The sequence below is a fragment of the Urocampus carinirostris genome, chromosome 3 (assembly GCF_059441175.1).
Source record: "Urocampus carinirostris isolate Australia breed hairy pipefish chromosome 3, RoL_Ucar_1.0, whole genome shotgun sequence".
Lineage (NCBI taxonomy): Eukaryota > Metazoa > Chordata > Actinopteri > Syngnathiformes > Syngnathidae > Urocampus > Urocampus carinirostris.
This window is the reverse complement of record NC_142351.1, coordinates 49,588,022-49,612,915: the sequence shown is the minus strand read 5'-3', so window position 1 is coordinate 49,612,915 and position 24,894 is coordinate 49,588,022. Positions and strand designations below refer to the sequence as shown.

At 38.2% G+C, this 24,894-nt stretch overlaps 2 protein-coding genes across 21 annotated transcripts in view; one reads left to right on the top strand and one right to left on the bottom strand.

Moving 5' to 3' along the window:
- The window catches only part of cacna1db (calcium voltage-gated channel subunit alpha1 Db), a 112,382-nt gene extending 103,172 nt beyond the window's left edge, over positions 1–9,210 (bottom strand). For 19 of the 20 annotated variants that reach the window (XM_088332219.1, XM_088332223.1, XM_088332227.1 and 16 more), the window contains exon 1: positions 9,078–9,210. In XM_088332219.1, coding sequence (XP_088188345.1) covers positions 9,078–9,111 — 34 coding nt within the window. In that variant the 5' untranslated portion in view covers positions 9,112–9,210. Of the gene's footprint in view, positions 1–5,466; positions 5,670–9,077 lie in introns of those variants that run through there. The other variant, XM_088332220.1, reaches the window with a different exon arrangement.
- Positions 9,211–11,470: 2,260 nt separating this feature from the next.
- Positions 11,471–24,232, top strand: dcp1a (decapping mRNA 1A). The gene is made up of 9 exons (XM_088332218.1): positions 11,471–11,645; positions 12,833–12,873; positions 12,994–13,121; positions 18,589–18,655; positions 19,133–19,271; positions 19,535–19,621; positions 20,479–21,015; positions 21,134–21,346; positions 22,616–24,232. The coding sequence occupies exons 1-9, from the start codon at positions 11,514–11,516 to the stop codon at positions 22,694–22,696; spliced, it is 1,425 nt and encodes a 474-aa protein (XP_088188344.1). The 5' UTR covers positions 11,471–11,513; the 3' UTR covers positions 22,697–24,232.
- The last annotated feature ends 662 nt before the right edge of the window (positions 24,233–24,894 follow it).

The following is a 24,894-nucleotide window of genomic DNA, read 5'->3' as shown; positions in this document are numbered from 1 at the left end:
TTGCATATTTAAACACTTGTAAATGGAGATTTTTTTATTTATTTCTACATAACATAAGCCTAACCTAAAAGGAGCTGACATCATTGTTTCCCAAAAACCTCGCAAAAGGCTGGGCAGAAAAATGAAAGGAAAATGGTGCACTTTGGTCACTTTGAGTCTCCAAAACTTGTATTCTTCCTTGTGGTTTTTAGAACTAGTTTTCAGTTGCAATGCACAGAGCAGCGAGATATAGTGGTCATATTCTATACACAGGGCCTTTAAAACAGAGTGTGAAGATGACACTTCCGGCGAGATAAGGAGAGGGAAATGATGCGAGTCAAAAATTTAAATATTTTCTTGCAAGGTCATCCTTCAAGTATATTGTGAAGATAGCAAATGTGTTTCAGTCTTGTATTTGTAATTTGAGACTAGCAATTAAAGGTATCAAACTCCCACCGCTCTCTCAGGAGTTTCCACACTTTGCATTAATAACCAAACAATGTGGTTTTTCAAGAGCGGGGGATAACGGTCAGCATGAATGAACGAGCGAGTCATTAAAATCAATGCAAACTGACAGTGAAAGAACAAAAAACATAGCGCCCTTGACTCATCTGTTTGGAACACAGCCGCATACAGTAAATTGTGCCATTTCAGTCCCACCAAAACACGCATAGAACTATCTCTAAATAATATTATGGGTGATCATGAAGATGGGCGTGCAGACAATGCAAAAACAAACTTTTACATAGAGATATATACTGTACATCCATTCATTTCTACACCACTTATCCTGTTTGGGGTCCTTGAAAAGCAGAACCAATCTCAGATGTTAACACCATGGACTGGTCACCATTCAATCACATGCCACGGATAGTGACAGACAACTATTCATACACGCGTATTTACGTTAAGTATGTCCGCGATTTGGAAGTAAATCCTCGGCGCCAGCACTGTCAGGCAAGTTAAGCTCCTATTTACTGTCACTGGCTCTTGAATAAAAGCTGTTGTAAATAATACATGGTGGTATTGTTGTTGAGTGGTATTTTGTTCATAAGTCATATTGTTGTTCATAATATGCAATCACTCTTGCCTACTCGAACGTGATCTCGTTAAAGGGACCTTGAGCATTATCTAACACCTCCTTGCGGTAAAAAAAAACGGTAATTCATTAAAAAAATACAATACCGCACTGATGGTGAAGTGCGTTATTTTATGTGTGCTTAAAAAAGTCAAGTCGTGTTTATTGGTATAGACCTTAATCACAAGGAGTCTCAAAGGGCTACACAAACCACAGATTATTGCAAACCACAGCCTAATATTGTCATCTGAGTGCATTGAAAGTACTTAAAAACACGGAAAACCCATGTGCTCCGGGGGGCTTCGCCCCACTTGTCCCCCCACCAGGGCACTGCCCTGGACCTAGCTGGGTGCCCGCGGCCCCCAGACCCCCGCCTAATTTTCAGATAATTTCACTTTGGTCAAATCACATCCCTGACATTGTTTCCCAGGGCCCTCACCACCCTAGACAAGTGTGCAATACTGTGAAAATATATATGTATCTTGTTTAAATGGCACAACTAACTAGTTATTAGTTATAAGTCATGTAAAACTCAAAAACCTCAACACGAGGAAGATGAAGAAACTTGAGAAGGGACTGCACAATACACAAAGAGGTAAGTATTAGTTTCAGGAGCGAGCAGCAGCAGTGGGAAAGGTGAGATGGCACAACATTCATTTGGACAGGTAACTTAAAATTAGTTTTACCTGGTTATATCAGTATCAGAAATTATTTTCCCCCCATTTTATTAACACTCCACTTATTGAAACATGAATATTTTGTTTGTTTGTTTGTACATGATTCAATTGTTTGTTTGTTTGTACATGATTCAAATTGAATCTTTTCTTCCGGCGCCGTCACGAATGGCAGCCACTCCAGCAGCTCCCGTGTTATTTTCGATTGTTCTCGATTGTTCTCAGCTCAGGGATGCTGCTGGAAATGTGAATTTCCCTTCGGGGATGAACAAAGTATCTATCTATCTATCTATCTATCTAATATTACACCATCCCCTGATCTAATACCTAAATGAGGGTAAGGAAAAAAACAAAAACATCAACATAAGGAAAATGAAGAAACCTTTTAAAAGGGCCGCACATGAGGAAATAGCACGCTCAGAGCAACAATCAGGCTTGGGGTGTAACGGAATACAGCTTTTTGTGTTCAGGATGCAAAATAAAAAGTAATTGTGTTCTGTCACACTGAAAATACTTAATCAAATTACAGGTTTTAGAATTTAGAATAAGGATTACTTTTCAGGATTACAATCACATTTAAAAGCTTTTTTTATGTTGCACACTAGAGGGGACAATATTGAAGTCTGGTGTATGTTAGTATTACAGTATATATATATATACCGGAGGTGGCTAGAGTCAAGAACACATTCCGGACTCTTTCTGGGAGATTGATACAGAGGAGGGGATTCCCAGCCCCCTCGCTCAAGCCAACTGATGTGTTGGGAGTCATAAGGTGACCAAAACCCTGATTCCAACCACTAATGCCGAGCGCCAAGCAGGGAGGCAATGAGTACCAATGTTGTAGGTCATAGGTATGACTCGGCCGAGGCTTGAACCAGCAACCTCTCAGTCTCGGAGCGGGCGCCCTACCCCGAAAGCCACCGAGCTGGTTAGTTTTAATCCTTTTTATTCTTTTCCTTGTTTTGTTTACATTTGCCAGCATCATGGCGTATTTTTTCTTTTATCAGTATTTTTGGTATTGGAGTATTTCAAAAGTAATTGAAAGTGATCAAGTTACATTACTGCAATATTATAGTATTTAGATTACGTTAATCATTATTCTTTCAACAGGTAATTTAACAGCATCAGGTTACATTTTTGTTTTATAAATTGAAAGCTAAATATTTTCTCTAATCAATACGTGTTTACAATGCTCAAATGAGTTGTGCTTTTCACCCACTGCGCCTATCTGCCTTTATCTTAATTTTAGCAAAGCTGTTCGGGGTGGAACGTATTAGGTAGAAAGGATGAGGGGTGCAGAATGACGTCATCCTCGTCCCTGCAGTTTTTTGGTTTTTGTTTCTATTCGTTAGAGTTGCATGAAAATAGTGCACGTAAGAAAAGATGTAATAAGAAGAGGCTTTTTTCAATCGCTACTAAGAAATGCCATTACTTGCCCGCACATAATGAACAAGCTGACAAAGGCTTTATTAATGACACATGCCAGGAGATGGCGTTAGCGAGTTCTAAATTCTGTACAGCTCGTTTATATATTCAAAAAAGAGCAATCATATAAACGACCATCTTTTAAAATACTTTTAGATCGAGAAATTCGAATGTATTCTACATAACATGAGCCTCACCAAAAGGGAGCTGACGTAATATTCCGACATCTTGGTCTCAATGAAATGAAATGATCTGCATTTATATAGCGCTTTTCAAGTCAAGACTTCCTAAAGCGCTTTACAGTGTGCTTCACATTTCCCAATAGCGGCCGTGCAGCCATGTAAGGCGCTAACCTGCTTATTGGGGGCATTAGGGGCTCAGTGTCTTACCCAAGGACACTTCGACATGTAACAAGGAGGAGCCGGGATTCGAACTGCGATGTCTTGATCCCAAGACGAGCGCTCTACCTCCTGAGCCACTGTCGCCCCACAGGACAACCCCAAAAAAAAAATTGTCGCAAAAGGTTGATCGAAAAAACGAGAAGAAAAATAGTGCTGTTTGGTCAGTTTCCTTAGTTTCTAGTTTTCCTTTTGCTATTTTATCGGTTAAAGTGACACATACATACCAACTTTTGACATTAAATAGCAGTAGATGTTATTGCACACTCTGGTTTTATACGCAAAAGCCAAACTTCATCCAGAATATGAATGAGTGAAAATTAATGAATAAATTAATTAATGATTGATCTACTAGTGATCCTAAGAGCCAAGAAGAGAACCGCAGGTTCGAGAGAGTTCGCCATACGGGCCCCGGTGCTGTGGAATGCTCTGCCCACTGAGATTCAATCTGCAACCTCAGTGGAACTGTTCAAATCTAGGCTTAAAACATACTTTTATTCTACAGCATATGAATAAACTAAATTTTATATTGACGATATATGTGTAGTATTTATTATTGCAACATCCATTGCAGCCTGGTCATCCTGGAAGGAGGATGAACTCATGCGCTGTCCCTTCTCAAGGTTTCTTCATTTTCCTCATGTTGAGGTTTTGAGTTTTTCCTTGTCCTTGTGTAGATCAGGGAATGGTGTAATAACAGCCTGTAGTTTGCAATAATCTGTGGTCTGTGCAGCCCTTTGAGACTACTTGTGTTTAAGGGCTATACAAATAAACATGACTAGACTTGACATGAAAATGAATGAATGAATGAATGAATGAATGAATGAATGAATGAATGGGAAAATAAATTTTAAAAATTATTGAAAAAAAAATAAAAAATAAAAATAAATAAATACTTGCTTAAAACCGGAAGTGGGAAGCTTTTACCAAAACGGAAATCTAATGTGATCGTTGTTGCCGTTTATTTACACACAATGACTTTAACTCACGGGCAGCACGGCGGCGCAGTGGTTAGCGCGTGTGCAGCACAGTTCTAAGGTCTTGGGAACCTCCTGTGTGCGTTCAAACACAACTATGGGACTTACTGTGCGGAGTTTGTATGTTCTCCCCGTGCTTGCGTGGGTTTCCTCCGGGCACTCCGGTTTCCTCCCACATTCCAAAGACATGCATTTCAGGTGTATTGGCCGGTCCAAATTGTCCTTAGGTGTGAATGAGCGAGCGAGTCTGTCCCTGTGTGCCCTGTGATTGGCTGGCAACCAGTTCAGGGTGTCCCCTGCCCACTGCCCGATGATTGCTGGGATGGGCTCCAGCACCCCCGCGACCCTACTGAGGATAAGCGGTGCAGCCAATGAGATGAGATGAGATGAGATGAGACTTTGCCTTGCTTCTAGACAAATCAACCATTGACATGAATACTAGTTTGCTGGATTTATCTTTTGGTGTTTAAATTTGAAAAAAAACGATCAATTTTTTTTAATCATCAGGCTTTTTTAAAGGTAGAGAATTGGTAGTTTAACACATAAAAGGGTGGTGTCGGTGGGTATGGTGACATCTTATGAGCAAATGACACAAACATAGGGCATACCAATGTGAATGCATTTGCTGAGAGGAGTTAAGATTGCAAACTCACAATTGCTAACCACTTTGTCCATAAAATGACAAAATAAATCAGTTGCTTTAAAAGGTTGTTCAACTCATTCCAAGTCTTATTGAAAAATCTGTTCTGCAGGGAAATACATGTCATGAAAAATTCATGCCAAAACTGATGGATACATGTCAATTAATAAATTAGTGACAGTCTTATCTACTGTAGTACGAAGGGGAATATTCTCGGGCACGCACACGTCCAACACGTACAAACACTTGAGTGTGCCAACTCTCCTCCGTTTTCCCCCCTGCTCTACATTGTTACCTTCTGACACTTCATCTTCTCCTTGCATTCTCGAATCCACATGGAAATGTTCCAGGTCAGATCCAACTCATCGTTGGAAGATAAATCCGAAGCTATCCTGAGTTACGTTGGCAACATTTTCCGAGCGCGGCGGAGGAACCCTGAGAGGAGCGGCAAACATGTTGGCCACATCCGGGTGCCTGCGCGCACATTACGGGGAGGAGGACATCGTGCGCAACCTCAGCCCACTTCTCACAACACTAACAGTGAACCGAACCACAAACACATTCGTATTCCGAACCCGAACTGGAACTGGAGCGGGTGATCTGAATTGTGGGACCAAATCGCCAATATGCTTATTTAGACGGATAGGGACGGGGTTTTTTATGCAAAGAACAGATTTACGAATGGGTAAATGGATGGATGGATGGATGGATGGATGGATGGATGGATGGATGGATGGATGGATGGATGGATGGATGGATGGAGAGAGAGAGAGAGAGCGAGAGAGAGCGAGAGAGAGAGAGAGAGAGAGAGAGAGAGAGAGAGAGAGAGAGAGAGAGAGAGAGAGAGAGAGAGAGAGAGAGAGAGAGAGAGAGGATCAAACCCATTTTAATAGCTCAGTGAAGACCCAAGAAATACAAAAAGAAGTTTTAAAATGTTGATTTCATTTTTTAGGCACAAAAAAAAAGATATCTCGCCCTATGTGAAAAAGTAATTGTCCCCTGAACCTAATAGCGATAGTGGGGCGAACCTTAGCAGTGATAACAGAAATATGAAACGTTAATGATAATTGGTAATGGGCCTTCACGATGTTGTGGCGGGATTTTGGCCCACTCTTCTTTGCAAAATTGTTTCAAATCTGCTATAATGTAGGGTTTTCTAAAATGAAATGACGGTTTAAGGTCACACCAAAGCATCTTGTATGGATTTATATCTGAACTTTGACTTGGCCTCCCTACAACCTTCATTTTGTTTTGTTTTTTGAGCCGTTCAGTGGTGGACTTGCTGTTGTGTTTCGTATAATTGTCTTGCTGCATGATCCACGGGTGCTTGAATGCGGGACATTCTCCTTCAGGATCTCCTGGTAAAGACTTGCATTAATCATACCGTGAAACACAGCAAGTCCTGCTCATGAGGCAGAAAGCAGCCCCAGACCATCACACTGCCATCTCCATACTTTACTGTTGGCATAATGGTCTTTTTTCAAATGCTGTGCCATATTTACGCCAGATGTAACAACTTCCGAAAAGTTCAATTTTTGACTCATCAATCCACAGAATGTTTCTCCCTAAGTCTTGAGGATAATCAATATGCTTTTGGGCAAATGTAAGACGACTCTGTGTTTTTTTTTTGTCAAAGAAGTGTTTTTTGCCCGGGAACTCTCCCTTGGATGCCATTTCTGGCCAGTGTCTTTCTTTTGCTGGAGAAATAAAAACGAGTATAGAATTACTACAAAACTGGGCTGCCTTTGCAGCCTCAGAACCGGGACAACTGGCTGTGGTTGACTAAATAATTAATTCTGGTGTTTACCAGAAAAATGTCTGGCCATCAATTCGCGCCCTCAAACTCAAGCGCTTTTGGAACATACATCAGGACAACGATGCGAAACATACCAGCAAGTCCACCTCAGACTGGCTCAAAAAGAACAATATGAAGGGCAATAACTTTTTCACATAGAGCTAGATAGGTTTTGATTTGATTTTTGTCCTAATAAATGCAATCAACATTTAGATACTATATTTTATATTTTATTGGGTTGTCTCTGTGTGATACTAAAATTGGTTTGATGATCTGAAACCTTTGTGAAAGATAACTATACAAAAATTACAGAATCCACAGAGGAGACAAAAACATTTTCATGGCACTGTATAAGGTAAGACAATGAAATGTTATATTTTTCTCTGCTGCAGTTTATAAGTGGCGGGCCGTCAGGGCCCGCAAGGCCTTCTCTGGTGGCCTAAAAACATTTATGAATCATGTGATGTTAATTTTTTTTGTCCATGAATACTTATTAAATATTTCCAAACTGTCTCTCAGCTTACTTTCATTTCTTTCTCCCATGGTTGCACTGCTTTAAGATGTGTGCTTTCATATTTAAGCATTTAACCAATCACTTTGCAGACATTACTTGTTTGTCTGTTATCTTCCAGGAGGCCTTCAACAACAATTCTGAAGGCCCTTGTAGCATAACTTTGGTGTTGATAATTCTGTTGATTTAGCCAACAGATTTTGATTTGGCGACACTACAGCCATCTAGCGAGAAAGGAAACCTCTAGTTTGGGGCAGTATTGCACCAAAGTGTCAAACATATTTTTCTATTAAATTGTAATAGCTTTTATTTTTTCACGTTAAATTAAACTTTTGACTCATTTGAACTTTTTTTATACTAAGTAACTTCAATGTCAAGCATCTCTAAAAATACACAACAAAATGTTATTTTCAGTGCAACAACAAATAAACTGTGAAACGAAAGAATAAACATTACCTTTGTTATGTGATATACATTGATTGAAAACCACAGGAAACATATATTAAAATATTTAAAGATGCACAAAAAAAGATGAAATATGAAACTGGCTACTGTCATAGAGCCGTTTCGTTGGCGGACAATATATCACTGAAGGCCATCGCTGAAAGCCTAGGTGGGAAACGCATGGTCACTAGTGGAGTTTATGTATTGTTTTCTTGCTCTGCCAAGCAAATGAAGAATAAGATTAAAGTTAATTTGTTTGTGAATCTGATTGTGCCTCACCAAAACACAAAACCTCCCCGCACATCACTGAGTTTTATTTAACGATGTAATGAATCTTCTAGGTCACAAGATCTGCTCAGTACTTCTTTTTGCGAGGATTCAGCATTAAAAATCATAAGCCTGGTCAAATAAATAAATCAAAATTTGTATCAAACAACAAGAACAACAAGAAAAGAAAGATGAAAAAAGAAATAGGGGAAAAATTGTGATGTGAAAAAACTAAGAGAAAACAGCCAGAAAAAAATTAATTGGAAGTAAAGGGGAGAGAAGGAAAGAATCATAAGGAAAAAAAGCAAAAATGAGAACGTAAAGAGAAAAAAGTACAAATAATACTTAAAACCAGAAAAACAAAATTACAGTGGAACTGTCTTTTACCACCTTCTAATTTTTTTGTGTTTTTTTGTGACAAAAATATAATTGACTAAAATTATGTGTAAAAAAGGAAACGAAAAAAAAAGAAAGGCTTTGAGGATAGCCGAGACAGCAAAATGGCGACTCCCTCTAGGTTAGGATCCTCTTGTGTCAAACATGTGTACATGTAACAGGTTAGGTGTTGTTGGGCATTCTACACGCGCGAGGTTGTTGGGGCCATGGTTTGTTGAAAAAAGGCCAGGGAGCAACTAGGGAATGCAAAGTACTGTATGGCCACATGAAGCACCAGAACCGCTTGGAAACAAAAACTTGCTTATCGATGTTGCATGTGTCTTTTAATTAGGTTTTTCTATCACCACGAGGTGCTAAATAATACACACTGTCCCTTTAAATGAAAACTTATTGTGTGAAAAGTCTACTTGCAGATAATCACATATCCCCAAACATTACACTGCATCGCACAGCAAACTCTGACTTTATTTGTTGTCAAAATAAAGACACTTACCCCTCAGGGGTCTTCCTCTTATAATAAATGGCATTCTGTCACCTATATTTCCACTGAGGCTTCATACTGTTGTCGTGGTGCCTTCACTGTGCCGCTATTCCGGAGAAAATGAGTTGTCCAAACGGCTCTGGACGGTTACCAGTGATTGGATTACCTGCTTGCGCGTAATCCTTCCATTATAATCCCTGTTCCAGTGGCCACCAAACAGAGAAAGTGAAGTAGACACAGCTGTAGCTCTACTACAGAGTGGGCAACTATTTAGTGTCGGGGGCCACATTGAGTAAAAAAAAATGCCCAAGGGGCCAACCCTGGAAACCAATCACATTTTTTTCATTAATGAAAACATTTACAGCAACATATCTACATATTATTTACTTGTACTTTTATTAATAAGATTAGTTTCATCTAATTGGTTTTGAAACTCTCAAAAACACAAAATAATAAAATGATTCTATGTTTTAAAGGGACAGCGTGTAATGTTTAGGGCCTCCAAGTGATGCGAAGAACTTTCATTCCGTAAAAACAAACATTCATTTGAATACTGGGCAAAAATAAAACTATGAGACCAATGTTAATTTCTATCAAAAAAGTCATTGGTTAAAAAACTGTATTTCTTTTACATAATAAAATACATACCTAGTAGTGACCTCCATGTTTGTCTGGCATTTTGTTGCTACCCTTTGCTCTTGGGACTGTTTTTCGTTCGCATAAGTATTTTAATTATTTCTATTGTATTTTTGAAGTATATCATCGTTGACTTTTGTATTATATCTGCAGTACCTTTATAATTTTACTGTAATTGTAGTTTTATAGTTTATATGTCATAATATTTCTGTAGTAATATTTTTGTATTACTTTTATACTCTAGTGAAATTTTTGTAGTATTACTGCAGTACTGTTTCCATAATAGTATTTTTGTAATCTTAGTGTGTTTTTAAAAAAATATATTTTGGTGTAAGTATTATTGTTTTATGGTATTACTGTAGAAGTATTTTTTTGTAGTACTGTACTTTTTTGTATTTTTTTTTTTTTTTTCATTTCACTTCAGGCACTACATTTCAATCGTTTTTTAGTAATTTTGTAGTATTTTTTTTAGCAGTAATTTTGTTTGTGGACACACGAAAGGAAAAGGTTAACAAAGTTGGCAGTTTGCTTTATCACCCCTCCTTTTTAAGTCATTTACTGAATAATATTACATATAAATTGGTAATATCTTAATCTATATCTAATCTAATCCAAACCTATTGATGAACCCGTTTTGTGTTTTTTTGTTGTTGTTGTGTATTTGTATGTGACTTACTGGCTCTTAAACGGCTGAACTGATTTGCATGAACATTTCCACAGTTGTACTTTAAGCCTCCGGAAGTGTGTTTAGCTAGGTTTGGTGTCAAGGAAACCTCAACAAATACTAACAAAGTCTATGAAAGTGTGCTTTTATGTACAGAGGTGCATGCGGCCATGTGGCTGTTGGACACTCCAAAGTGGCTCCATGGCGCTTTGTCAACAAACCAATTCTGATAAACACAAAATGAATCGAGTGCACACAATGGCGACGTAGCGCTATTGTGATAGATAGTTCGGTCCAGTCAGAGCCAGCCCAAGGCATAAACCAGCGAAACGACTGCTCAGGACCCGCAACCACTAGAGGGCCCCAAGAGTGGTTAACTTTTTGGGTGCCAACATTGTACCCGTTGTTAATTTGTGTGTCCACTCAAAAATACTTCGACGGAAATACAACAAAAATACTCAAAATAACTACAAAACTAAATATAAAATATGATGCTTGAAAACAGGGACCTCATATATTATTTTCCTTTCATTCTGAAAATAAAAACGAGTATAGAATTACTACAAAAATACTATAACAGTAATACTATATTACAAAATACTAGTACACAATTTTTTACTCCAAAAGTACTACAAAAAGACAACAACAGTAATATTACAAATATACTAAAGAAATATGATAAAAATACTACTATGGAAATATGACAAAATTTATATTAAAAAAATATTATTAAAATACTGCTTTGGGAAGGCATCAATTATGCTTCTACTGAAATAGCAATCAATACCACTACGAGATACTATAATGTAAAAAAAATTACAATAGAAATATTAGTACAAACAGAAATACTGAAAATTACACCTATAGCGATACTACAAAAACCTATGAAGGTTATTCCATCTTTCCAGGGCTCTGTACGGTGTTATGCCGAGAAATGCATCCCTGCCGAGATATGCATCCCCTCGCTACTATAACCACTTTTACACCCGGCATTCTCTTTATGATTTTAGGCACGCACCTCAAGGAGGCGTGTCGTAAAAAAAGTATTCTTCAGCTACAGTAGCTTTGCCGAACTACTTCCGGTAGTAACGGAAGTTGAATGTGCTCTTCTGATATGTGTCCGTGCGGGAGCAAGAATTGTATCCAAGATGGACACCGTAAGTGCGGGACATATGATGAGCTTAGCAGCTCTCCAGAGACAAGATCCTTACATAAACACCTTGCTCGACGTTACCAGTCAAGTGGCCCTATACAATTTCAACTCCAAATCTAACGAATGGGTGAGTTCTAATTCAAAAAACTAAAGAGAGCGAGGGACAAAATCTATGCATCGGAAAACTAACTTGCCGGAGCTAACTGGGCAAAAACAACACTGTGAGCAGGGTTAAGTTCACCCAACTTTAACTAAGCGATACCTGTTTTGGTAACACTGTTATAAATGCAGTATGGGTCACTGTATAACCGTAAATCATATTTTCTTACTTTGCTATTGCGTGTCGTGATGTGTTTCATACTGCTGGGCGATAATATAAATAGTCCCTTGAACGTAAACAATGGGGGGAGTGTGTTACATTTTACGGAAAATAATTGCATACTGTACTGTCTGGATACTTTACATACAAGATTATTATATTAATCCATGCCAGACGTTTTTATCAAATGCCAGACAGTTCTTGCCATCCTAGATTATGTTTGAAGCTCAAGTAGAAAAAAAAATCTGTAAATAACTAGGCATAGGACATATCAAAAATAGCTTCAACCCTTAACTTTCATTACAAAAAAAGTATGTTTCTAGCTTCTACCATTATTTACTAAATACAACAGTTGAACATTAGGTTTTGTTTTTTTTTTTTGTTTTTTTTTTAAATACGTGGTTCCAAGAAAAAGTCTCAGAAAAACGCGTTTTTGAGTTTTGGAGCCCAAACAAACCTTTGAATTTATCTTAATAAAATTATAAAATAGGCAATGCAAAAGCAGTTTGCATCCCCTTGGCAAATTCAGAGAGCGGCGTGAAAATCTGTTCTTTGCAGAAGTGATAAACTGTTGTCTCTTCCATACACGTTGTCTCCATTTCACTCTGATCACTGTAAAATATTTGCTGTATTTCCCCTACTGTAAGTTGCACCCAGAAAAAAACAATAATTTACATCTCTAAAGTGCGCTTTTTATAATCCACAGTGCGTTATAATCTGGAAAAACAGGATAAGCAAGGCCCTAGCCTTATCCTATGGAAATAAACTGAAGTAACACTCCCTAAACCCTTAACCCGTATCAACTGTAATTTACCATAAATGAGACAGATGCAATTTTATTGGTGGTTCTTTAACTCAGATCCATCCATCTGGTCTTCCCCTCACCAGCAGTCATTGTCCCAACTGTATATAGACAGTATCTTAGATGTAATTTAATTTATTGTTTCTACAAGTGACCAATTCGAATGATTAACCCCACTGCTGACTGATTGCAGGAGAAGACCAAAATCGAGGGCACCCTGTTTGTTTATACAAGGTAATAATTTACATAAATCTGATCAATATTGTCTGTGTTTATACATTGTTATTGTGTATTTCACATATATATTTACCAGCTCAAACATATTAATTGGTCTGTAAACGTTGCCCTTCCTAGGTCTGCCTCCCCTTACCATGGCTTCACCATCATGAACCGTCTAAGTACAGAGAACCTTGTCGAGCCAATCAATAAAGACCTAGAGTTCCAGCTGCAGGAACCTTTTCTTTTATACAAGACTGGCAACTGTAAGTACTGTACTATACATGTGTATTAGTGCAACAAATAATCAGTACGTCACACTATTTTAACTTCACCAGTGTGTATATAGATGTAGGGTTTGTTGTCTGCAGCAGTGTTCCGCAACCTTTTCTGTACCACGGACTGCTCCGATGTCTCCAATGTCTGACTATATTCTCGCGGCCCGGCCTAATCATAACATTAGAAATATTTTACTAACCCTAGTGATAACATTAACAAAAAAAAATCCGCTGTGTAATCACTAGACTACTAGAGATCTAGATGACAAAGGAAACAGTATTCAATTTTATTTCGTCATCACGTTATTTTTACACTCGGTACCACCTGTAGAACGTTGTTTTGGCTGAACTCTATCCCATCATGCCCCATTACAACGTTGTACAATGTGGCACCATGAATAAAGATAGTCTGATGATGACAGCAAATCTGAGGACCTTTTCTCTATCATCAACAATCTTAGTAGTCCAGTGGTAAGGATTCAGAGTGCTCACCGCCGCGATTCTCTATTGCATCCAATGCTGTGCAACTGTGGTTAGTGATATCTGTCAACCAATCAATCACTGCTAATGTACCATACTAACCATTTATGTGAACCCAATCTGTACTATTATTGGTGGGTAAAGCAAAACGTTTGTCCACTAACGATCGTCAGATATGGGTTTTTCAGGGTCGATACCGATTATTAATATTAAGAGAAAGCCAATAACAATGTTTGGAGTCGCTATAATTTTCGGTAAATGCTTAAAAACTGTCATAATACATTTTTTAAAAAACTGCAAAGAGAATAAAAATAAAATAATAATAAACTTTAATAGCTCTCTGAAACCTTTTACAGTAGATAAAGTAGAATTTTAACTCAACCAAATTGACTAATCTTTCACTTAAACTCAAAAATAATATTGCAGGAAATAAGATTAGGCTTAGCAGCAACTTGTATAAAGGCACAAGAAACTTAAAAAGATCCTAGTTGTTACCCCTTTTTTCTTTACAAAAATATAAAAATGTCAATAAAACCAACATGACTTAAATTAAAGGTAAGATTTTGGGTTCGGGCATAAAATGTCAAACATTAAGTCTGGCCGGGCTTCTCTGTCTGCCGATGCTTCAAATACCCATCAGGAATTCATAAAGGAAAAGTTGTGATCAAAAGTTTTCATACACTTTTGAAGAACATAATGTCATGGCTCTTTTAAGTTTCCAGTTATTTCTACAACTGAGATTTTTCTCTGATTAGTGATTGGAACAGATAGTTCTTTGCCACGGGAAGCAAGGCGGCGCAGTGGTTAGCGCGTGTGCGGCACAGTTGTGGGGACCTCCTGCGTGGGTTCAAATCCAGCTCCCGGCCTTACTGTGCGGAGTTTGTATGTTCTCCTCGTGCTTGCCTGGGTTTCCTCTGGGCACTCCGGTTTCCTCCCACATTCCAAAGACATGCATTTCAGGTGGATTGGCCGGTCCAAATTGTCCCTAGGTGTGAATGAGCGAGTGAGTTGTCTGTCCCAGTGTGCCCTGCGAGTGGCTGGCACCCAGTCCAGGGTGTCCACTGCTCGATGATTGCTGAGATGGGCTCCAGCACCCCCGTGACCCTACTGAGGATAAGCGGTGCAGCTAATGAGATGAAATGACTTCTTTGCCACAAAAAACATTCATCAGGTCTGGTTCATGTATGACTTTATTATGGGTTAACAGAAAAACTGATCAAATCTGCTGGGTCAAAAATATACATACAGAAACACCAATTAACAATTTTGGTGACTTAGAAAGTTGTGTCAGTGAAATGAGCTTCATAGCATAGCCTCTTATCTTCTTGTGAGTGATTGAGTGACTACAGCGGCGGTGGCTTCTCTTAGGCCATTTAAATAGGGCTCATTGGATGCAAACGCAAAGTCAAAGGAGCTCAGCATGAATCTGAAAATGTGAATCATCTACTTGAGCAAGTCAGGAAAGTCAATTGGAGCCATTTCAAAGAAGCTGCAGTTCACAAGAGCAACAGTGAAAACAATTGTTTGTAAGTATAAAGTGCATGGTACTGTTTTGTCACTGACACGATCAGGAAGAAAATGCAAGCAATCACCTGCTGCTAAGGGAAAATTCGTCATCAGAGTGAAGATTCAACCGAGAATCACCAAAAAACAGATCTGCCAAGAATTATAAGCTGCTGAAACACAGGTCAGTGTCCATAGTCAAGCGTGTTTTACATCTCCACGGACTGAGAGGCTGCTGTGCAAGAAGGCAGCCCTTGCTGTTTTGCTGCCACTGGAACTGGTGCTTTACGGAGAGTAAATGGGATAATGAAGAAGGAGTATTACCTTCAATTTCTTTAAGGTGACCTAAAGTCATCAGCTCGAAGATTGGGTCTCTGGTTCACTGTTGGGTGTTCTAACAGGACAATGACCCCAAACACATCAAAAGTTGTAATGGAATGGCTAAATCAGGCTAGAATTAAGGTTTTGGAATGACCTTCCCAAAGTCCCGATTTAAACCCCATTGAGAACTTGTTGACAATGCTCAAGTCTATGTCAGAAAGCCATCAAATTTAACCGAACTTCACCAGTTCTGTCTAGGGTAGTGGTCAAAAATTCAACCAGAAGCTTGCCAGAAGCTTGTGGATGGCTACCAAAAGCGCCTAATTAAAGTGGTAATGGCCAAGGGACATGTTACCAAATATTATTAGCACTGCTGTATGTATGTTTTTGTTTCAGCAGATTTGATCACTTTTTGGTTAACCCATAATAAAGTCATAAAAGAACCAAACCTCATTAAGGTTTTTTTGTGACAACGAAATATCTGTTCCAATCACTCTTATCAAGAGAAAAACAGTTGTAGAAATAACTGGAAACTCAAGAGAGCCATGACATTATGTTCTTCACAAGTGTATGTAAACATTTGACCACAACTGTATAATTTTTTTGCAGAGTTCCTACGGGTGCTTGAAGTCCTTCAAAATGCTTGAATTTCAGTGTTGTATTTTTAATTATTGAATACTGCTTGAAATTAGAGTGAAATGCTTGTAAGTGCCTTGCCTACTATCGTTGCCATGTTTCTTGGCAGTCTGGCTCGATGGACCACGGATTAAATGAAGAAAAATAAATGTAGTCTGCTTAAAAATGACTCCTAACACGCTTTCAGCATGTGAAGATTGCAGACATATTTGAGGACATTAAAAACACTGGTATAAATCCAGAAAATATTTGTGGATCAGAAAAACGTGTGTGATTATTTTTAGGGCGAATCTTTACCCATACTAACGACACATACATACTCAACACCAAATGACTAATTTTAAAATCCCCGAAATTGATTTTTGTGACACTAGATTATTTTTGTAAAAATGTGGGAAAGTAAACAGAAGTGGGAAAAGGAGAAAGAAAGCAAGCAATAAGAACTAAGGGCGGGGCCCATACATTTTCAATCCGAAATACATAAATACTATAAAGCATCACCTGAGACCACAAAGTTTACCTGCAGCACAGGGTTTTGAAAAAAATAGTTTTATTTTCTTTTGGAGGCTCTATTTTATCATCTTAATTTGTTAGATGTAAATAGGATCATTATAGGACCATATTTGTGTGACCCTGACATTTCAGTTCATGACACTTTGTGGCTGTAAACCTGTTGCACATTGTATATGTTAAGTTTCTTGTTGTCTCGTTGCAATAAATGTCAGCTTCCGGACTGACTGACGCAGACTGATGTGCATTGTTTGAACATCATTCATGGTCTATTGACCTGGAAGTGTATGCTTTAAGTCACTTCTTTTCTAGGAAGGAAAAATAAATCACATTCATCAGTTATATCAAATTGAAATACATGTATACTCGCAATTATCGAGAATTGAGATATAAATCAAATTGGCACCTTGCTATCGTGATACAATCTAATCATGACCCATGCATAGTGTTTCCCCCTGATATACAGGCAGCACTGGATTGATTCACACTGGACTTCTTTTAATTGAAAAATTGACCTTGAAAGTCCCTAAAATTACTTGAATTTGGCCATGACAAAGGCTTACGAACCTTACTTTTGGCACTCAAGTGGTGTTGCCAAGTTACAAAGATCCTCAAGCCAGCTGTTCTACAGATGATGGAAATTTGTTCAAATTGTATAAAGCAATGACATTTTGCACATTAAAAAGAAAGGGTGTCAGTACCTTGAAAAATGCTCAATAAACACTTGCCCAGTGTTCTCATAAACATTTCTTCTTTTTGCTTGAAGTCTCGCCGGTTGCCTTGAGGTGTTTGATTAAGGGGCTTTCACGGTTAAAACCATCTTGTATGTCTGCACGTTTTGGCTTCTTATGAAACGTTCAGTTCCATATAAGTTAGTTCTTGTCTTGGTTGTAAAGCATTTTTTGGGAAACTTTGAATATGTAAAAATAAGTCAATCTAAAATTAAAATTTTGGATCATATAATTAACTGGCAATGCTCAAAACTTAAGAAAGTAGTTGACTGTGCTCCCACCGAGGCAGTCCATCACAAGTCTGAAGATCAGTTTCATCAAGGAAACTAATAAAGAATTGGAGCGTTTCCCCATCTGTTTGCTTATTAGGAAAAAGAGCATCGCCATGGTCAAAGTCAATGGAGAGTGCTCCCCCTTTGGACTTTGTTTGCACTTCAGCCTGCCTTGTATGGGAGACATCATGACGCCAATCATTGAGTTTCCAGCTTACTGGCGGTTTCTCTTTTAGTGTCACTGCATCAACGTCTTTGTTTGCTCTATCTAAATCCCATAAGGGTATGGTTAAAAAAAGAAAAGGTATTCTTTTAAAAGACTGTATCCCTAAAGGTGTCTCTCAGTGGGTTGGTTGTTTTTTCTGTCTGGATCCCCCAAAAAAATTGGAAATAGGCAGTCAAGGAAGTCTTTGTAAGCAAGTTTCTGAAGTTTAAAAGCTTGATTTAAGATTAAAAAAAAAACTCCAGATTTAGTCATATAGGATCCCATCCATATTCTGCTGCTTAGTCCAAGGCTGTCATGTTCTCACAGCTAAAGAAAAGTGATTAGTGAGAGTGTAAATGCATACAGGTACACACAAACGCCTGTTTACTTAGAATTTTAGTCCCTTTGGATAGAGATGATGCTGTCGGGACACAAACATTTTGGTTGCTAAGCAACATGCGCTTCTTAAGGGAATTGCGGATGTTTGGAATCAAGATGCAAAAACTGCAGCCAATGCATGGACACACCTAACCGCAATAAATGTAGTTGCAGATCCATTGAAAGTGTTTTGACATTTAACTTGTTTGGCCTCCATCCATTATTTGATTATGGTCCAATTTGATTATGATCCAAAAAAACTCAATCCATGTTTATTACCAGGAAAAACATTTTACTATTTGTTTTATTGTCATGTTTTTTTTGTTATGTGTTTGTGTGAAGGGGTTTGTGCTAGCTATTTCTCTTTGAAAGTGATGGAGTTAAGAACAGCTGTACGTTGTATTTTCTTTCTCTTGCAGTGGGTATCTATAGTATTTGGTTTTATGACAAGAAAGATTGCCATCGCATTTCTCAGCTCATGGAGAAGTAAGTGTGTATTGGCCCTGCTTTGTTAATATGTAATATTGCTTAGTATGAATCCCTTGTACTGTTCTTGTTCAACCATAAGCCAGTAAATTGTATAAACTTTGACTCACATCTGTCAAATTGACATCATAAACAAGTAAAAAGTCAGAACAGAATCCTGCTTAATTATATTGCACTTTCTGTAGTTGTAAATCCTTCTTGGGGCAGCACAAACGAAATCAGAAACTAAACTAGCTACCTATGAATCTCAGATCTATAGTTGATTATTCAATTTTTTCTACTTTCTTTGGTTGAACAAAAAAGAACCCTCCATATCCCCTTCCCATTACATCATTAAAATAAGATCGACAGTGCTTTGGGATTCTTAGTATGTACCGGTAAGTGGTTCAAGTGATTGGACATCACGTTGGCAGACTTAAGGTTAGTAAGTGGTTTGTGTTTGCCCATTTTTCACTCCATGTCACTTACTTTCCCCAGAATTGTAAAACTGGAAGATGAACTTGCTCAAAGACAATCATCTGAGAAGGTGGAGCCCAGGCGGCCCAATGGTGTGACTGAAACACGGCCCAGGGACATCTTGCAGTTGCTTAGCAAAGCCAAGGAGGAATACGAGAGGGTGACTATGCACACTAATGTTTATGCACTGCTTTTGACTCGTGTTAATTAGAAGTTACTCTTTTAGCCTTATAACACGGATTAATGTTGATGTTTATGAACTACCTTTCCAAATTATCCAGAGTTAAGGTTGTGCGCTCATTCTTCTGAAGTATCGTGATCCAAACACAACTTTGTTTAATATTTTTGTGTGTTAAAAGTTTATAATGAAAATGACCTGACTTGATCTTATTAAATCAGAATTGATGTCTTTGCCCGTAACAGACTCAATCTGGAGATGCCGACGTATCGACAGATTTGGTCGCAACGGGAGCTTTGGATCATGTGCACGCATCTCGTCCACCTGATGAGGTATGCAATTCCTTATACATGAATACGTATGAAAACAAACTTTAAGCTCGTGGTTTACTAAGTGTAATCTAGCTATAAATTATGAATACATGCAAATGGGAGGGTCACTTTTATTATAGCTTTATTTCTGAAAGCGTTTCGAAGAATACTTTTCGTCTTGGAGCTTTTCAAAATTTGCAATTTTCAATCATCTAAGGGTGGACCAGTTTATCTGCCCCCTGATTTATTTGTCGTTAATTCACTAATTTTGCGGCAGCTCTTCTATCATCAACCAAGCGTTTTACATCAATAGCATCTCCCTTTCTTTGCTTGATAAGGTCAGCCACTGTCCTCTTTGGCTGAATTGATCAATTGAATTTTCATTTTCTAGTTTAAAAAAAGTCTTTAACGTGCCAGTTTGACCAATGAAGCATCACACATATTTGGTATCTGCACACACAATATTCAGATTACCGTATCTTCTGCACTATTAGGCACACCAAATTATAAGGCGCTAGTATCGCTGATTCAAATCGCAAAACATTGTTTGCTGCAGGTATCAAACTCTTACTTTTGCGATGGCGAGTGCGGTGACACTTTACCACTAGTTCACATATATTGCTGATGACATACAAAAAGGCATTAGAGCTCATCTCATGATCACACTATTTTCACTCACGGTCCCACAAACACAGATTTCTACGGTGCTTTCTGAGGGGTTAAATAGTCTATCTACTCCTTCACCAGGTTCAAATCCCGTTGCATATAATATATTGCAATTAGGACCAGCACTTTCACATTTCTGGCTAATTTGCAGTTAGATGCACAATTTGGTAGTTGGAATTGATCATCTTATTGCTTTTCCTCTTTACCATCAGAAAACGCATCCAATGGTGAAGCAGATCACAGTTGAGGAGCTTTTCGGTTCATCCCTTCCTAAGGACCCATCAATTCCTCCCATTCTGACCCCAAATCAGGCCACTGCTCCAAGTGATCCAGCATTAGTCTACCCACGGAACCAGAACTGTTCCCTGCCAGTCCGCCCAAATCCTCTCTGTGCTCCCTGTCTCGCTACCCAGGATTCTGAGTCAAACCAGCTTCACGACCACAGCTTGCTCTTAGCAACTAATGCATTACACCAAAGCCCGGTTTTGCAGTCAGCAGGTGCAGGAGCTGAGATTAGATCTCTTGGACCAGTCTTACCTCACATGATGCAAACAGCAAGTTCCCAAACACAATCTTGTCCTGCTGTGTCCGCCGTGCCATCGGTGAGACCCTGTGCTTATTTGGAAGAAGATCTACCAGGCTCACTTAAACCATCAGTCCAGTCTTTAAATGCGGGACTCCAAAAACCTCTCCTAGCGCCCAGTTTCCTTCCCATCAGCTTGGTGCCACCCTCCAACTTCCAAGAACCGGTGAGGGAACACATTTTCTCTATAGTCCAAAATCTGGGAAATATCTTTCAGTATGCCATCAATATTTCTATAAACTTGTCCCTTTTTTTGTTGCTATCTTTATGTCTGCGTTTTTCAGGCAATTTCTATGAGTCCCGGTCTTTCCATTCCTGGTCCGATTTCCGTGCTTTTGTCACCCAGCGCCTTCCAACAGTCCCTGAGGAAGACTACTGCAGTGGCGGTCCCTCCGGCCCCGTCCGAACTCTCATCCGCCTCGATGGGGTCTGTGGAGGCTCTACAGCCATCCTGCAACAAAGCCGAGCTCCAGAAAACTCTCATACACCTCCTCAAGGTACAATCTTCTCAGGGATCGGCTTTTAAGAATCTCCCATCGGAGCGATCTTGATTTGTTGCATAGAACATGACGATAATAAATCCTTGCGAGCTTTTCTTACCAATCACAATGTTTATTGACAACATTATATTTTTTAAGAGTAATTCCTATCGCAATATAATTCCAAATGCTTCATAAGTAGCATATTTTATTAAAAGCTGTTTTAGAAAAATATATGTCCCTCACTTGATGTTCAAAATAAAAAGGGTGTGTACTATATTTATTCGTCTCTAACTCACATTTCTTTTTTTATTTTTACTTTAAAAAGAATTCAAAGTTTGGATGCGCGTTACACACATCGGCTCTTTTATTTATGTTCTTGCCGTGCCGCTCCCCCCACACTGAAACGGGAGTTTAGCATTGCTGTTTTGCGCAATTACCAATATCTAAAGTTAGAAAGTTTCAACTCATTTTTCTTCGTATCTTGAATGATATATTGGTACCTGTTGGATTGCAACTCGGGCTGCAGAGGAAACATTGTGCCTATGAAACCTCTTTCAAGATCAAAGTAGCCCATCAAGCTAAAATTCATAGGAATCTAGCAGCTAGCCCAAAATTCATTGTAACAGAGACTAATGTTAGAGAATAGAAAAAACAAAAAGTCGTCCTGAAATATAAGAACAAAAACAAAAAAGTACAACGAGGGACTAGTACAACTTTTTGGTGTATCTGATGAAGAATCAGACTTTGAAGGGCATTAGATAAATATACTGTAAATGTTATTTGACTATTGTTTTTCTTCATAGTTTGTTTTCAATAATTTATTGTAATTATTTTTATGACGGCTACACGTATTCAACAAAATTTGTCATTTACAATGCATAATTTGAGCCGAGAAAAAGTTAAACAAAATATTATTAGGTAATATTATTAGGTTTATGTGCCATTGATTGATTTCCAAATACATATTTAAAGAAAAAAGTCATTCAGGCCTCCTACTTCCTACACCGACATCAGTTTTTTGAAAGTAAAATATGAAATCTGTTCACAATTCCTTAGAATATTCATTTAAGATGATGGTATATTGTAGTTAATAATTTGTAACAGTGTGGTCCTTAACTCTAAAAAATCTGGATTTTAATCCTAATCTCACAAAAAATATGCCGTATGTTCCTAGAACCCAAAAGAAAGCAAACTGGCTGTTGCTGTAACCCAAAAATGTCTTGCTACTTTATCACATTCCCTCCACAATGACCTGATTCACGTTTTCCTCATTCCATGGTACAGAACGACCCAGCTTTTCTTGAAGCCATACATGACGCGTATCTTCAGAATGTGTCCAAGGACTTCGGCAACCTGAAGCTATGATTGTCCTACCCTCGCCGTCCCTCCCTTTCAAGCTACCAGCAGATGCTGGTGTGAGGAGCTTTGGGACGCAGCGGCAACACTGATTACTGACTCCTCGTGCTCTTGAAAATGTTTTCATTCTATCAAGGCAGGACTCAAAGTGTCCCTAACCTTGCACGGACTGTTTAGACACTCAAGTTTGATAATTTTGTATTGCCCTTTTATGGGACTGTAATTATTTTCATATCTCATCTGTGAATACCACAGAGACACATTTTTGTTCTTGATGAATAGATGGAGTTCTTAAGGGTTTATTACTTACCTCTTTGTAGAGGTAAGATCGGGGCTAAAAAAAACTTCAGTCTGACCCGACCGGGCTTGCAGGTATCAAGCCTGACCAATTAACTTGATTTGAGGGACCGAACCAGGAGAAAACCGAATTTTCATATTTTATCCGTGATGGCCGAGCTTCTGCGTCACAATTTTTTTTTTTTTTTAATTATGCACCCATCATCATTCTTTGTTTTTTTCTTTGTGTGGATTCAGTCCCACTCTCGCACAGTGGCCAGTGCCTCTCAGAGCGCGAGAGGTGGACTGCGTTCATAGTGCGGATCCTCCACCGCGCGACACCAGGTAAAAGAAACAAAGAATAATGACGGGTGTATAATTGTTTTTTTAAGTCTGCAAGAGAAGCCTGACCTGAACCCGATCAAATGATTAACATTTTAGGCTCGACCTAACCTGAATTTTGGGTCAGGCTTATCTTACCTCTATCTCTTTGTATCCTCATCTTTTTCTGTGGCAATCATATTAAGGCCTTTTGCAATGGTGTGGAAAATAAATGGACAGACTAAAGGGAAAAAGCAGATCTGTTTTTCAAAACAACTTTCAAGAATTTTCACCAATTTTTATTTTGTTACGCCCTGGATGACGTTTTTTCGCCTTTTTATAAAAAGTTACCACATTGCAGTGTCAAATAAAATACTGACAAACTATTTCAAATTATTTCATTTTCCCAACTAAAATATAGATAAAATTATACAATCATTGTAAGAAATGTATTCACGAAAGGAAGTATAACAAATTTACATGAACAAGGACATAATCGGGATACTAGTGTATTATTGTTACACAGAACTTTGAATTCATAATACAATCCTTATTACTTTGTTGGTAATGCAAAACGAAAATAAATATTTTTGACAAAAGATTTTAAACAATGAGCAATTCCAATGTGTCTCATTATAACCAAGTGTATTGCGTATAAGTGGACATGGTTCTTTTCAGTGCACCAATGAATGCAGTGTAAAATGGTTGGTTATAGTTGGCCCGCCTCTGTCCAAACTAATGTTTGCTTATTTCACAAAGGATAAAGTTGAGGTTGTTTTGGGTAGTGTTTTAAGTTTTATGGGTATTCTGGTAAGTTGTTTGGGGTCATCTTCAGAGGAGAATCTTAAATGATTTGCTTTCATCAGCATGAAATGTACAGATTGAATTTGCTTTATGAGTATTTGGATAACTAAAAGATTGTGAAAATAAACCATTTTTAATGTTTAAGGATGTTGATGTTTGTGTATGTACAGTAAGAAGGAGTATTGTGGTTGTGTCTGTGTTAAACTTTGAAAAGAAATATGTGAACAATTTACAGTTAAGACCCGCATTTTCTAGTTGAAGAAAACAACTCCTGCAACTTAAGGAAGACACCTGTACATTTTCTACATCAACAAGCATGAAGAATCCAAACTGTTTTTCGATTGTTTTGATAATGCAAGCTTTCGTTTAGTTGTTTTTTCAAACTCTGGATCGTTTGGAAATTTTATATAGGGTTATTTAATGCAGTTCCATCTCTCAGCCGCCAGATGTCATGAGACACTTATTTACCGCTGCGATGAAAAACTAGCAGATATTTACTAAACACTAGAAACGTTAGCGCGCGCTATCGGTCCGCTAACTGCGGGCCCACTTGTCGGCCACAATGGTCTGATGAACGTTCCCGTTCAGTTCATGTATGTATATTGAAAATAAATCATAACTTGCTCATTTTATAACAATGCAGGTAACTTTGTTGTCAATTTCAATACGTGCTGGTATTACGAAAAATTGATCTTATAGGTATAAAAACGGAAAAATACTTTCTTCCTTTTTTAAATCAAAAATGAACAATTTCTCAAAGTAACATATATTGAACAAATTACAAAATGCGATATTGGAATTTTAAC